Genomic DNA, 14306 nt, shown 5'->3' on the forward strand with positions numbered 1-14306 from the left:
TTTAGCTATGAAGCAGCAAGAGGCCCTCACCAGAAGCGAAGATGATGCCAGAGCCATCTTCTTGGTTCTCCCATGCTCCAGATTTCTGAGCCAAAGAAACCTCTTTTCTTTACAAATTACTCTTTCTTGCGTATTCTGCCTTTGCAGGAAAAAATGGCATGAGACGAACTTTGAGAGTTGGAAATTGGGAGAGCCATAATTAATCAGCACATTTGTAAGGCAGAACGTTCAAAGAATTCAAGCACTTATATTACTTGGAGCTGTGTTTGATAGTGACTGGTCATTTAGACAGCCTTTGAAAATTCTAGTATAAAGCACTTGAGATTGTTCTCTTTAGCTGTGGGAAGAATTATTTCATAACATAGAAGTTTAAAATATTCTTGGAATAAATATTTACGTTGGTGATATGTACAAGTTTAGGCCCAAAGAGTAAATTCTCAATAAATTGGATGTATACACTGCCTAGCAAATCTACTTTAAAATCAAATCATAATTAATGACAGGTGCCTACTGTAATGCTGTATAGTTTTTAATCACTTGTATATTTTTTGGCAGAGATAAATATTACATTGACTTGAGTATGGTTTCATTATTCAATTATTAAACAAGATTCAGGCAATGTTACAAGCATGGTATTGGTTACTTAACAGTGAAATTATTTCAAGTTACAGAGACATTAAAAAAAGATATTCTTTGTTCTTAAGTAATGGCTGCATACTGACAATAAGAATTAACAATACTTTCCACTTAAGACATTTATTAGGAACAACTCTGAATTGATCAGGTAAAAAAATAACATGATGATCTTTTAATTCCAAATAAATTATGATTTCTGTAGGAAAATATGATTTCTGTAGGTGAATGTGTGTGTGTGCGTTTGTGTGTATGTGTGTGTTTGTTGAGATGATATTGAATCCAGGTTGACTTTGAAAAGAAGCAAATTAGGTATATCACATGCACTGTGTTATCAGGGTACCTTAATGTAATTTTATAGTGTCAAATAAAGCCTAGAAATCTAGGCAATCGTGGTAAGTAGTGTTGGATTCCACTGAGTTTGTTTAGACATGGAAAATGGTTTATTTCTACAAGACTGGTTCATTCCTTTTGTGCAACATATACATGAGCAGAGTGTCTCTCCATCTGCCTATTTCTCTAGAACATTTAAATCCGTATTTCTTAACTGAACTCTGGAGGATCTCTTCAGAGCACAAAGTGGCTTTCAGCTGTGGGTCTTCAGGAAACCTTCCACTGCCTCCAGCCTCGGTGACCTTCTGTCAGCAACCACACCAAAGTGTTCTTTTCTCGATGTTTCTTGCCAGCCATCCCCTTCCCACTTCCCTTAACAACTTATCGCCCTGGATGAACTATAGAGAGACACATTCTTTCTCATCCTGATGTATATCCCCCTCCTTGGGGATGAGAAAAAAGAAAAAAAGAGAATCATTGCTGAGTAATAATAAAATGCAGATAGGTAATGCAATGAAAAACCAACAACTAAGATCAAAACAGGTACTGGCTGTGACAGAAAGAAAGAACACTTTAGAGTCTTCAACCTTATTGTTAGAAATGCTCTAAAAAGTTCAAGAGCAAGACACAAGGTGATCAACACAGTACCTGAAACAATGAAGAAAGGCAAGAACTCTACATTTCGTTAGTGTCCAAAAGAATCAAACAGGTGATGCATATTTCTAGGGTTACAAATGGAGTGAAAAGGGCTCAACAATTTTATTCACATTTTTTATATTACTAACAAGAACAGATCCATACTTGAATGTTATCTGGTATATTTTCACCAGGTTAGCAGAATGTCCTCCCGGAATCTGCTTGAATCAAACTTTTCTTCTCTGTCTGTAAGGAAAAAAAAAAAACAACAACTTAAATACACATTCTGTGTTTCAAAAGGTGAAAAGGTAAGATGAAGAAAAACTCAAGAAATGCACATTTAGCCTTCTCAGTTGTATTAACTTGTAGTCTCTGCTACTGAAAAGACAAACAAACAAACTGGGTTATGATTTTTCTCCTCAGCTTGGGACATGTTGAGAAATTTACATTTTCACATCTAAATCTCTATAATTATTGAAATTATAACATAGCAGATTTGGGAGAAATTTGAAGGACCATATGGCTTGCACTGATAAATATATCTCATGTCTAAAAAACCTGCCATTACAATCACTCGTGTCAAAGTACTTTCTACATATTTTCTCATAAAATTCATGTTACTTGGGAAAGTTGCCATAGGAACACACTTGAAAATACTCCTTTATTAGGTGATTTCTTTGAGGAGACAATAAGAAAAGAGCAGGGACATTTGTTAGCTGGATAGAACTGCAAAACCTCGTAGAATGGAATATCACATCTGGGGCAAGATACTTAAGTCAGACAGTAGTAAGTTCCTGTGACTAAAAATAGGGTGGAAGGGAATCAACATGCAAGGGGGGAAGGAGGAGTGGCTGGAAGCAAAATGCATCTCCTCATTTTCTCAGAGATCACTTCTAGATAAAGCCATATTCCTTCAGTTCTAATATGGATACCTGTGCTAGCACATTTTGAAATACTGAAAATAATGGGACATTACTTAAAGAGAAGGAAAATAATCACACCCAACCAGAAAAGTAACCCAGTTTAAATTCCACTGAAATGAAAATTCACTACATAAAAGCCTTCCAAGAAATACTTAGGAACTTTAGAATAAAAACACTACAGGAAACTAATGATCAATGTATCATACGAGAATCCAAAACTTCCCATGAATTTAGATGAATAACATTTTGTATCTTCACTTTAGTGACAAGCCACTGGGAAAACTTCATTAATTAGAAAATTGAATTTATTTTTCAAAAAGATTTGAAAAGGGCATCTATAAAAGGCATGCTTTCTCCTCTTTAAAATTACCTCTCCTTTCCCTAGTACAGCTCACTTTGTTTTCTGGCTTGCCACAACTTTCCAACAATCAAATCCAAAACTTTACTGCTAACCAATCTCTATCACAGCTCTTTTCCTACTGACTTCAGAAATTGTCCAGTATTTTAAATCTTGAATTTTTAAAAAAAGAAAATCTTGGATACAACATCTGTTATCCATTATTCAACTATATTTTTCACCTCTTCGTTGCAAGAGTTCTGAGAACCATGTCAGATTTCCAATACCTATGACCTGCTTTTCTGCATTTTACTTTCTTTTACCCAATTCCCTCTAAACAAAGTGTCAGAGAGGGCACAGCAACAGCGATTTGCATCACTGGCCAGGAGCTGAGTGGAAGGAGTGGGGGTTGCTGTTTAATGTCGCCTGAGTTCTGTTTTCTCACTCACCATCTTGCTAGATCTGACGCTTCTGATAATAATCCCTTCCTGAGATGGCATCCTTGACTTCCGGTTGACTTTCAACAATTCCACTTGCTTTAACTTTTACCAGTAAGCAACTGGATTTGTGATTATTTAATCATTTTGGCCTTACTGTTTCAACTAAAACAATGACGTTGACTTAAGGCTCTTTCAATTTTAAAGGTTCTTAGAGAGATGTCACAATAGGGTACAGATCGTGCAATTCATATAAAATTCCCCAGTCTCACCATGGAAATATTTTTATATTATTGGGACTCATTTTAATGAGAAATATACCGGTTATAGAATATACTCTCTGGTTATAAGTATAACTGGTTATACTTGTTATACAAAAAATATCCCTACAAATTTGGGGAAAGTAAGAGGCAGAATTCCAAAAATAAGCAAAACTGCACTGTCCTGAAGTAAAAAGAGGTCACTGTATTTGTACCTTCTTGTGGTTTCTGCAACAAAGCCAGCAACAGGGCTGCAGCCTCTGGAAGAGGCAGTAACTGGGGATTTGGGCTTCGTCTTTCTGCAGAAACAAAAATGTATACAGATTCTATTAGCATTTCAATATTCATATAAATCACATCCTACTCTAGTAGGGCACAATAGCAGAACAACCTCTATGAAATAGATGTTTGATCCCTAAGCAAAGAGTACATAGAACACTGTTTTGTTTTCCCTTGAAAATGACTTACAGCTGGTTATGCTGTGTTTACATGCAGGGTATGGAAGAGAATTTAAACTCATACTGAACTAAAGAGAATTCCATGAAAGAAAGGATGAAAAGAAAGAGCCCGTAGGAAATTTCTCTTTTCACAGTTTAATCTTTCTGTCTGGGCAGAAAGGTTGAGATACCATTCTGCTTGGTGCCTGTACTGTTTCCTCTCTCTAAAGGAATTTAAGATAATAATCTATATTCCTGGTCACATCGAGGTAATTATTTGACTCAAGAAGCATCTGCTAAATATTCAAAGTGATTTCAAGTGTAAGTTGACAGAACACACATTGCCCTGATTCAACATAAACCTTGATTTTTAATTTGGAGGCAACTGAAATTGGAAAACAAATCTTACTGTCACAAAATAAACTTGGGCGGGGGATTTAGCTCAGTGGTGCCGTGCCTGCCAGCAAGCGCAAGATCTTGAGTTCGATCCCCCACCTCATACCAAATTAATTAATTAATTAATTAATTAATTTAAAAAATAAACTTAAATTTGTTAAGTGCCTACTATATGCACGACAATGTTTGATATTTTTCAAAATAAGTATGCTTTTTACTCAGCATTTCAATCTACAGTTTTATACAAATCAATCGAATTGTTACTTTTTAATTCATTGCCATGGACAGATTTATCATGAAAAATAAGTTCCTGACCCCATTCTTACTGGCCTTCACTTAACCACTTTTGATTGGAACCTTTTAATAGCTCTTTCTAGTAATTATTAGAGGCATACACTTGAACGTCCTAGGAAAAATATATTAATAATAAAAATATTGTTTAAGCACACATTTTTAAAGATATTGCCCTAAATGAGCAGAGGTATTTCTAGACACAGTTGCAGATTTTTTTGTTTTTGTTTTCCAGTGCTAGGAATTGATCCCAGGATCTTCACACTGAGCTATATACATCCCTACCCTCTTCCTCCTTCTGAAACTTTGAGGCAGGGCTTTGCTAACTCACTAAATCGCCCAGGCCGGGCTGGAACTCTCAATCCTCCCAGGAGCGGGAGGATTACAGGCGTGCTCCACCAACCCCTGCAGCTGAGTGAACCCCAGGCCTCGCCGTCCCTGGAAAACTGGACTCGCACCGGCCACATCGCAGCGGCCGACCCGGAGCGCGACCCTCAGCCGGAGCGAAGCTGTCGCCCTGCCCCGCCCCGCCCCGCCCCGCCGCCCGCTTCCGGCGGCCGGGCGCCACCCACCTGGAGGCAGCCGGTCAGAGAGGTCCTTCCGGCGGCTCTGGTCGGCGAGGAAGCGGCGCCCCTCTGCAAAGGCGAGGCGCAGACTGAGGCCGCGGCGCCCGGACTTCCCGGCCCAGCCGGGCGGCGCCCAGAGTCCCCGTGCGCGCGGGACAGCAACCCTCGGGCTCAGGCGGACCACAGCTCACACTCGGGGCCACTTCCCCTCGCCTCCCCGCTCCCTCTGCCTTTCACTGGGTCCCCTCCGTTATCTAGGTCCGATCTGACTCCCTGCCTATCCCTCTCCGGGACCTGCTCCGGGTCGCGCGCCCCAGTTACCGTAAGGAAAGCAAAGTATTGGGGACTCACGTGCCCCCTTCAGGTACAGCATGGCTTGCGGAGTCCAGTTCCTTCTCTCCAAAGGTCTCTACAGGCCCAGGAGGAAAGAAGCGCGGTTACTGAAACCTTGCAGCCAGGTCCTCTACCAGAGAGAAGAGTTTGGGGGCAGAGGAGAGAAAGAAAGAGGAAGCAAAAAAGAGAGAGGAGCTGGGAGCCCCTTTGCGTCCTATTACCTGCGGAGCGCGGCGGGAGTCTCCGAGGGCTGAAAACACCAGGAGAAGGGCCAAGGTGGTGGCTGACAGACCTCTGAGTCCCTACAGGAATCGAGCAACCAAAGAGGTCATTTGGGTGCCCGTCGGAACTTCTGCTTCCTTCCCTGACGCGGGACAAGTGCAGACCCCTCGCTCAGCATGGGCAGGGTCCTCCCGCTTCACGTTATGGCTAACAGAGTCCAACTTTAGATATTATCTAGAAATATATTATTGTCAACTCCACCAGAAAATTAGGTGAATAAATGAAATTGTTTTCTCAATTAAATCAAGTGATTCTCTGATTTAAAAGGAATATTATTCAAATACCGTTTGGACCCTAAAATAATCGCTAAATATAAAACAGAAAGCTATAAAGCTTTTATAAAATAACTAAAAAGTTTTAAGAGAATACAGTGAATAAAGCTCTACTTACTTTCATGTTCTGCTCCTTTCCAGAGCCCTGTGGTAGCATTAACTCTTCTGGTGAGTTTTCTCATCTTGTTCTGAATTTGGGGCTTTTAAAGTCTTCGTGTCATGACATCTCCCATCTGCGTAGATGGGGAATCCCACAGGGACTAGGACGAAAAGTGATCAGGATGGAAGGGATCTGACGGTGAGATTCAACTGCAGGAAGTGGAGGAATGACTGACGGGTGGACACCATTTGTTTAGATATTGATCACATCAGCCAGGACATTCTGAGTGTTATCAGCGTCATTGCCCTTGCTTTTCCTATTAGCTGCCCAGTGCATTTTATTATCAGCATTCACATTAATGAGACTGATCAGCAGTCTAAGGTAGACTCATAAGTCGATGAATAAGTTAAGATAAATTGCTATCACGCTATCACTGATGGCTGAAGATGAATTATTTGGGTACACATGAAAAGCTTAGGGAAGCTCAGTGGAATTGGACATCAGTCATATACTTAATTATCCATCCATTCAATTATTTAATAAATACTTATTGAATGTCTGAAACATGTCAGATAATCCTTTTGATTCAGCAGACACAGTTGTACATTAAAAAGACACAGTTTCTGGTTTGATCAGGTTTATATTCTACTCAGCAAAGAGACACTTGAGGGAGGGAGGAGAGGAGAAAGGGATGAAAAAGAATTAAGATGTGTTACGAGTATATACCGACTCTCCCTGAGGAATGCAATCATATTCTGCAAACACTTGCCAGTAAAAAATAATTTTATTTAAAAAAACAGTCGAAACTAGTAGATAGATGAGTAAAGTAAGTTAAATATTTTAAATTATTAAGTAAAAGTAATCAAGGTGATGTGATAGGGTAAGTGGCGGGCTACCACAGGGCAGATAAAAGTAAAGGGGATTCTTAAAGGAGGAGGTGGAATCAGTCATAGGATAAAAGGGTATGGATGAGTAGTCCGGGTCTTCTAGGTAGGAAAACAGAAAAGCAAACCCAGGGAAAGTGGAGAGGTTGACTTGTTTAAGGAATAGGAAGGACAGCACTTTGAAATGGAGTTGGTGAGGAAGAAATGGGCTAGTAGATATGGAATATGGTTAGCGGAAGATGATGATGGCTTAGACTAGGGCAGAAGTAGCAGGGTGGAGAGGTATAAATTAATTTGGGGTACATATTGGAGATAGATGATGTAGGATTTGTGGATGAATGGGGTATGAGAGTATGAAAAAAATAAGGATACTGCTTAGACTTTTGGCTTCAGGATTGGGTACATGATAAAACAATTTGCCAGAGCTATAGAAACTTCTTAAGGAACCAGTGAAGAGAAATGAAAGAGCTCCCTTACAGGCATACTAGCACTAAAATGTATATTAGATATGCAAGTACAAAATAGGTGACTGGAAATGCAAAATTGTAGAGAGCTTAGCAAAAAGATAATCAGCTTATACATTGTTTTCTAAAGGTAGTGATATAGAGGAAATAAATGCAATTATCAATCTGATAGATGTCAGATATGCCACGTTTGTGTTCCCCAAAATTGAAGAATGAATTCTAAGGAACAAAGGAGGTAAAGAGTAGGAAAATTTTATGGAAAGATAGCTCCTGAGAGACAGAAGGGGACCTGAAATTGGGTTGCTAATGAGCTCAGCCTTCAAAGGAAGTTTTATAGAGCAAAAATCACAAGTTGGGTACAAAATCATGAGGTGAATACAACATGAGTCAAAACTATGATCAACCAATAAGATTATAAGTGTAGCCCCTTAGGTAATATTGATCCAATGGAGAAGCAGGTCACGTAGCAAGTGTACATGGAAAGAACAAAGACCCTTTTTAGGAAGAGATGAATGAGGAGGTCCTAGTCATCACCTGGGTGACTGATGTCTATCTAGACTTTATTGGACCAGGTAATACCAATTATAGTATATTGCTTATCCCATGGGGAGGCATGTAGGCTTAGTCATCCTGTCACTATCTTGAGGCCTGGCCTTCAACAGAAGCGCCTCTAGCTACAACTGTAATGTGTTTTCATCCTGTGCACTGACTAACTTAAGGAGCTAGCTTTAGCTGTCTGTGATATTAGAAATGATCAACTTTAAGAATTTTAAGAATTATAATAATCTTAAGGCAGCAAAAACCCTAGAAGTAAATGGGGCTAAAGAAAAAAGGCAGGGACAGAAGTATGAAAACAAACACACAGAAAATGAGCAAATGAAGCAGAGTCAGAAAAGGAAAACAAAAGTAAAACAATCAGAAAGGAAAAAGAAATTGTAGAGGATGTTGTTGTCATGGAAGCCAAGAGAGGATATCTAGTAGTATTGAGAGGTCAAGCAAGATGAGGTAGAGAAGTATGCAATGGATTTGAAAATATGATGGCTTTTGAAGATGGACACGAGATTAATAGTGAATAAGATGTGAGAAAATAAAGCCAAGGGCAGACAACCTTTAGCAATGTCACAAAAGGAGGAAAATGAACATTGTTTTTTTTTTTTTCAGCACTAGGGATGGAACCTAGGGCCTCACACATGCTCAGCAAGGGTTCTACCACTGAACTATTTTTTATTTTTACTGAATTGAGAAGGCTGGCCTTGAACTTATAATCCTCCTGCCTCAGCTTCCCGGGTGGCTAGGAGGAATCTTTTTCATAAGATACTTGAACTGGGTGGGGATTTGTTATTCTTCTGGCCTTCTAGTAACATTTGAACCCCTTCATTTTTAGGGAATGCCCAAAATTCCCTAAATTATAAATTACAAATGTTGTGGAGAGCAGTCTCCCTGGAATTTCTGCCCTCCCTGCAGAGTGTGGGCACAGGGCTCAGACCTTCCCAGGCAGACGTAAGTGCTCAGATGGAGGCTGGAGGGGCGTAGGGGAGAGAAGCATTCTAGTGCAGCAGTGCTCTCAGTCAGACTGAGTTTCTAAAGCAATACTAGCTACAGTGCCAGTGGCAGATTCTAGCATTCAGTGCTAGATGGGCGGTGATCGTGGCTCCAGTGCTTTTCTAATAAAGTTTTCTTTTGCTTAGGTCAGGCAGGTTGGTTGGTTTCTGATGATAACTGAGAAATCATTTGTAAGCTATGAATGCCAAAGGGGATGATCAGTAGAGGAGAAATTAATGATGGAGAAGAGAGCAGAAAAAGGAAGTTTTTGGGCCAGAGGCATAAGATCTAAAGGATGTCATTATTTAGGCGAAACAGGTATATCCATAGGCAGACACTGAACAAGGATGAGTATCCACTGTACGAAATATGAGAGATGAAAGATGAGATGACCCTTGTCTCAGTCCATTGTGGCTGCTATGACAAAATACAATAAACAGGTGCAATAGTTTGGGTCCTAAGTGTCTCCCCAAGACCCATGTGTTGACGGCTTACTCTACAGACAGGTGCTACTGGGAGGTGGTAGGTTCTTTGGGAGTTGGGGCCAGTGGGCAACCTTCAGGTTATTGGGACCATGCTCTTGAAATGGAGTGGGAGCCCAGCCTCTTCCTCTTCATCTCTTTTGCTTCCCTGGCCTGAGTTACTATCATGATGTGCTTCTACAGGCTTAAAAGCAGTAACTCCACTGGATCATGAAATGGAATCTTCAAAACTGTCAGCCCAAATAAACCTTTAGATTTATTAGGTCTTAGGTATGTTATAGTAACAGAAAGCTAAGACAACTGAGAAGCTTTTGAATAGCAGAAATTCATTACTCAGTTCTAAAGGCCTAGGAAGTGTTCGGTATTAGCATGGTTAGGTTCTCAGGAAGGCCTTCTTCTGCTGATTCGGTTAGAGGCAAATGAGCTCCCTGGGGTTCTTTTATGAGGGCATTAATCCTACTCCTGAGGGCTCTGCCCTTTTTTTTTTTTTTTTGGTACCGGGGATCGAACTCCGGTCCTTGCGCTTTCGAGGCAGGCAACAGAACCACTGAGCTCTGCCCTTCTGACCCAGTCACCTCCTAAAGGTCCCACCTCTAAATACAATCACTGGGGTCTAGCATTTCAACATACAGAATTTTAGAGGGTGCGGTTATTTAGCCCACAGCAGTTCCTTCTAAGTTAGGGCAGTGCTTCTCAGGCATTAATGTCCATAAGAATCAACTGGGAATCTTTTTGAAATGCAGCTTTGGATTCAATACAATTGCGTTGAGGCACGCAATTCCACACTTCTGATACACTGCCAGGTGACACTGGTGGATGCTACAGATCCATGGACATTTTGAGTAGCAAAGCTTAGGATATAGAAAACGAGGAAAAATAAGCCTTAGAATCTGCATAGCTGGGAGAATGGCAAAACCCAGAAATACTAGTGGGTGTGGGGGCAGAATAGATAAGTTTCATTTGGGATTGACATTTGAAGGGCTGATGTTATTTACGTGCAAACCCTTGGAAAAGACAGTTTGGAATTTGGGTGCTTGATATTTAGACTTGACAAAAAATGAGAGGTTTGGTTGGTGAGTAGAAGGGGATTAAAAAAACCCCCTAAGAATAAGTTAACCATTGAAAGTGGATAAAATTGTCGCTCCACTTTAAATATTAGATTTTAAGATTTTAATTTCAAAGGATTGTAGAAAATAACTAAAAAAAGAAAAACACTACCTCCAAAAAAGAGCATGAAATTTTACCTAATATGCTGTTTGTTTTAAATGAAGTCACATTAGTAGGTTGCCTAACAAACAAGTAAAATAACTTTTCTCCTTTTTATAATGTACATAAAGGTTTTAGGAAGAGGGACAAGAAAAATGAATCACCAATAAAAACGTGTTTTGAACTTTCAATTTTAGAAAAAATGAATGTGCTTTGTTGATAATAGTTTAGCTGGTGAATTCACAAATAGATGTTTTACGTCAAAGTTGCCATTTTCAATTTCATATGCAGAAATGAAGAGAATGGCTTGACATGTTATCAATATTGTCAAGAGTAACATGCCAGAATATTTCTGCTTAAAGGCTTTCGAGAGGGAATTTGCCCCCAATGGTTTTGTTAAATCACAAAACTTTTATTAGAGAGCTAAACCAAGAGATGGGCTATATTATTTGGTACAAAAGCAGGTGATAGGTAAACTATTGAATTTTATTCTGCTCGGAGTATGACCAGGCAGTGGATGCTGAATAGTGGATACTAGTCTCCTAAATCTGTGAAAAAGGCATACTCAGGGAAGACCATTTGCCTTCCTCGCTGATGCTATCTGGATTCTCACAGGGGACTTGTAAGGTGCCCAGGCCACATTTAAACAATTATCTATCACTCTTTAAATGTGTTTTCTCAAGGACAGTGGTTATTGTGCACACATGGAAAGCAACTACTATCCTGGAAAAGGTTACTTGGACAATATGGTTATTGTGGTACCAAAACGCCCAAATTAATTTTGGTGACAGAGGAGAGGTTTGGGTTGGTATAGTATGAATGAAGACATGGGCTTAATCTCCTACAACGGCTTTCTTCTCTACCAGGGCATCTGTTCCTCAGGCCAGTTGTCTTACCAAAAGGTAGAGATCATTTTCCAAAAGGCTATCAATCTTAGGAGTGGCTTTGGGCCATTAAGAAGCCTTGTTCTCCAAAATAAAACTTGCTACTCATTGGTCAAGGTCTTTACCCAGTCTTTCTTTTACTTAAAGTTTAGATTCCCAATGAACTTATTTCCGGGGATAATGTAATTCTTCTATTTACAAATCCTTCCAGATCCTTTCTTCAGAACTACATAAAAAGAGAGTATGAAGATATTAGTTTACTGGAGAGTTAAAAAGTACTATCTAGGAAGCTGGGGGGTAAAGTGAAGTAGGCTATTTTGCATGATTATCTCAATTAGAATATTTAAACACCCATTTCTTAAATGAACATAACATGCATGAATGACTGTAGAGCAACATTTACTACAGGATAACTAAGAGTACAGGGCTGTTACTGGTGGACTATTGTGTTTCATGCAAAAATAGCCAAAAGATACAGCAAAAAAGTTTTGGATAAAGATGCAAGCATCAAAATACCATCCCCAACAGCTCTTTGGAAATTATGAGCCTCAGAAACATGGAGAATGAATCGATGATTCCATAATGCAAATTAGGTTGTACATTATTTGTAGCCAGGTCTGATCATCAAATAAGATGAGATATGTAGTAGTTCTACTTCTTATCTAGGTCCTTGGATCAGAAATACTTCCAGGACAATATCACCTCATAATTTCTTAACACTTTAAGCCCTTTTACATTCATTTTAAAATTCAGTTTTACAGTAGCATAGTAGATACCGAGTTTCACTTTTGAGTAAGCTCAGAGAACTCGAAGTGACATCTTGCTAAGTGGCAGGGTAAAGACCAGTGCTCACAGCTGCCTCAAAGGGCCACACTGCAGTGCCTCCCTTCAGGGATGTGACTGTCCATTATCACATGCACATCTGACAGATGGTGCTGCCCAGACCCCTCCTGGGGCAGCACACTATTTCTGCCTATTTTCATTTGAGGCATAAAGTTACCTTGTCATTTTCTCTTGAGACTAGTTTTACTCTATAATAGCAACTCCAATGACAAAACTACCATCTAGAAAAAAACCCACAACAAAAACTTTTTAAAAATTTCATATGAGAAAGGGAATAGTAACAATCAGCGAGTCACATCAGAACTTTTTCTCCCTCAGTAGCTTCCTTTGCTAGTGAATAAAGGCAGCCAAGCAGGCAGTCTGCAGGCAGTCTGCAGGCAGTCTTTCCTTCATGATTCCTCCTGTCCACTGATGAGCTGCTGGGTGTAGCAGAGCCAGTTTCTCAGGTCACAAGGAACGTGGAGTAGAATGGTAGCGACTTCTACAGTGGCTGGATCACTCACCTTCACGGCTGATAGAAGTCTGCTCTGTGAGACTGACTTCAATGATCAGTGGTGACAGTAATGCAAAAAAGGGAATAATTAGCTTTCATTTATTCAACCAACATTTATTGGCCACCTACTAAATGCCAGGAATTGGAGATACAAATGTAAGGAGAGATCTTAAACCTCAAGAATCTTTTCCGTCACCAAATATAAAGCAAGTAGATAGTTCTATGAAAAGACTTAAGTCTAGAACGAGTGAGTCAGAAAAGATGTGACAGAAGCCACATTTTAATTAGGCCTTGACAGCTGGATAAAGGTGGTCATAGAGAAGCGTGTTAGTCAATAAATTTCAGGCACACTGCTTCTGTGTCCAACCTCTTACAGGGGTATGGAAGAAAGAAGACAGAGGCTGGGACATTATGCAGTCCAAGACCTCAACATATCAGAGAGATAAGCTACTTATTTAGTAACAGATCCAAGCCTTTCAGTTCATCTGACAATAGACTTGCAATGTAATTATTGCATTCAACAAACACTGTACTTATTTGGTACATCCGGTGGTAGATGTGGGCAGTGATTTTTGGCTTTAACACAACCTATTAATAGATGTGAAGTTATTCTACTTAGGTGACAAACACTCAAGTAATGATATATTGCTTCCTTTTTCACAAAAAAACACACATTTCTCCACTAATGTCTAAGTTCACTGGTCTCTTTAAATTTTATGATAGCAATCACAGCAGCTTTGAGTAAATGGCCTCAGCTGCCTGCAGGAAGTTAAATTCTATAGCAGGCTTCTAGATACAGGAAACAGGAGAGGCAGTTCTACATGTTTAGGCTTACAATTAAAGAATAAAGCTCTTTTCCAAAAGAGGAAAGAAAAACCTGCTATGGTAAGTTGATAAGGTCAATACACACTACGGAGTTGCAGAAGAAATCCTATGTTAAGAAAACCCTTCTGGAGTTAAGGGATGTCACATTTTTCTCCAAAGACACCCTCTGAAAACAGAATCACAGAGCTGAAGGCTAAACTGTCCTCATGTCCAGATAAGGGTTAGGATACGAAGACCATAAATTATGCTATTACCTTTTGGAGTACAATTTAGGGTGAATTATTTAGAAATGAGGCCAAGATTTCATAAGCCAAGTCAAGTTACAAATTCTCCAGACAGGTGCCATGGTTTATTCTTCCAGGTCTCCCATTTAGCACCAGACTCCAGTTCTCAGGAGCTACCCAGAAAGTCTGTTGAAGAACCACATGCTTAGCAGACCATGGTCTT

At 39.7% G+C, this 14306-nt stretch overlaps 1 protein-coding gene across 3 annotated transcripts; it reads right to left on the minus strand.

Annotated features, from left to right (window-relative positions):
* Nucleotides 1-513: 513 nt before the first annotated feature.
* Spx (spexin hormone) lies at nt 514-6470 on the minus strand. 3 transcript variants are annotated; one of them, XM_004845777.3, is made up of 6 exons: nt 6255-6469; nt 5804-5884; nt 5601-5658; nt 5256-5318; nt 3775-3858; nt 514-1848 (listed from the first exon to the last, which is right to left on the minus strand). In XM_004845777.3, the coding sequence occupies exons 1-6, from the start codon at nt 6291-6293 to the stop codon at nt 1790-1792; spliced, it is 384 nt and encodes a 127-aa protein (XP_004845834.1). In that variant the 5' UTR covers nt 6294-6469; the 3' UTR covers nt 514-1789. The 3 variants fall into 3 exon arrangements, 2 of the variants coding, with proteins under 2 accessions (XP_004845834.1, XP_087070159.1); XM_087214033.1 differs by lacking the exon at nt 5256-5318 and having other exon boundaries at nt 6255-6470; XR_015452327.1 differs by lacking the exons at nt 5256-5318; nt 5601-5658; nt 5804-5884; nt 6255-6469 and adding an exon at nt 5015-5197 and having other exon boundaries at nt 1686-1848.
* Nucleotides 6471-14306: the final 7836 nt, after the last annotated feature.

Source organism: Heterocephalus glaber, unplaced genomic scaffold (assembly GCF_053883595.1).
Source record: "Heterocephalus glaber isolate CG9 unplaced genomic scaffold, H.glaber_assembly_v1.0 deba00001444, whole genome shotgun sequence".
NCBI classification, from domain to species: Eukaryota; Metazoa; Chordata; class Mammalia; order Rodentia; family Bathyergidae; genus Heterocephalus; species Heterocephalus glaber.